The sequence below is a fragment of the Hylaeus volcanicus genome, unplaced genomic scaffold (genome assembly GCF_026283585.1).
Source record: "Hylaeus volcanicus isolate JK05 unplaced genomic scaffold, UHH_iyHylVolc1.0_haploid 11728, whole genome shotgun sequence".
NCBI classification, from domain to species: Eukaryota; Metazoa; Arthropoda; class Insecta; order Hymenoptera; family Colletidae; genus Hylaeus; species Hylaeus volcanicus.
The window spans coordinates 1-1097 of NW_026532787.1; the positions used below are offsets into that span (position 1 = coordinate 1).

The following is a 1097-nucleotide window of genomic DNA, read 5'->3' on the forward strand; positions in this document are numbered from 1 at the left end:
CCACCACGCTGCTGGTTTTCAGCTCGGCGATGGTTTTATGGATGGCTATGTCTTCGGTTGCTAGCTTGTCGTAATAATGCCCAGCCAGCCAAAAATCAGGGCTTCTCCGTACGCGCTCCACAGTTGATCCAATTGGAGCCGCGTTTACTCCATTTTTTGTCATTGTGGCTAATGCAACGATCACTAGCAGCGAAATCAAAGTTTGGTTAACGGTTTTTGTTTTGATTTTTTCATTTTTTTCTTTTTCTTCGCTGATGGACGTTGTCGATGTTTGACTGCTACGGTCGATTGGTAATGGTGCCAATTTGGTTATTGGCCGTTTTAACGTGTTGTTGGCCGTTTTAACGGTGGCCACTCGCGTGAGTCCATCTTGTCCTTGATGAACCTCTAACACTCTGCCCATGGGCCATTTGCCCACAGGTGCTGAGTCACTTATCAGCACTAAGTCGTCTTTTTTTATTGCGTCGTTTGGCGTGTGCCATTTTGCTCTTTGTTGAATTGTGTGCAGATATTCAGTCTGTCAGCGATGCCAGAACTGCCTCACCGTTTGCTGAACTTTTTTCCAACGATCGAGACAATTTAACTTCACCTCATCAAAATTTTCGTTTGCAATTGCTACTGGATATGAATTTAGCAAAAAATGCGCTGGTGTTAGTATCGTGCTGTCGTTTGTGTCGCAAGACATAGGTGTGAGTGGTCTTGAATTTGCCGCTGCTTCGATTTGAGCCAGTAATGTTGATAGCTCTTCGAAAGTGAATTTTTGCTCACCCAATGCCCTTTTCAAATGCGTTTTTATTGTTTTTACGCCAGCCTCTACAAGGCCGTTGAAATGAGGTGCCGCTGGTGGTGAAAACTTCCACATGATGCCTTGTGTCGTGAGCTCATTTGCTACCTCATCGTTGAACTCCTCTTTTTCGATGATTGTTAACTCGTGTAACAATCGATTCGCTGCAACAAAATTGGTTCCGTTATCGCTGTTTATTGTTTTTATTTCACCTCTTCTCGCGATGAATCGTCGTAGAGCGGCAATAAACGCCTCTGCCGTCATGTCGCTCACTAGCTCGACGTGTATGGCTTTTGTTGCCATACACACAAAT

At 44.6% G+C, this 1097-nt stretch overlaps 1 protein-coding gene across 1 annotated transcript in view; it reads right to left on the reverse strand.

Moving 5' to 3' along the window:
• Positions 1-7: 7 nt before the first annotated feature.
• Positions 8-1097, reverse strand: part of LOC128882436 (uncharacterized) — a gene marked incomplete at its 3' end in the record, with an annotated part of 5930 nt that continues 4840 nt past the window's right edge. Inside the window, exons 4-5 of the mRNA XM_054134034.1 lie at positions 590-948; positions 8-517 (exon numbers count right to left, since the gene is read on the reverse strand). Coding sequence (XP_053990009.1) covers positions 8-517; positions 590-948 — 869 coding nt within the window. The remainder of the gene's footprint in view (positions 518-589; positions 949-1097) is intronic.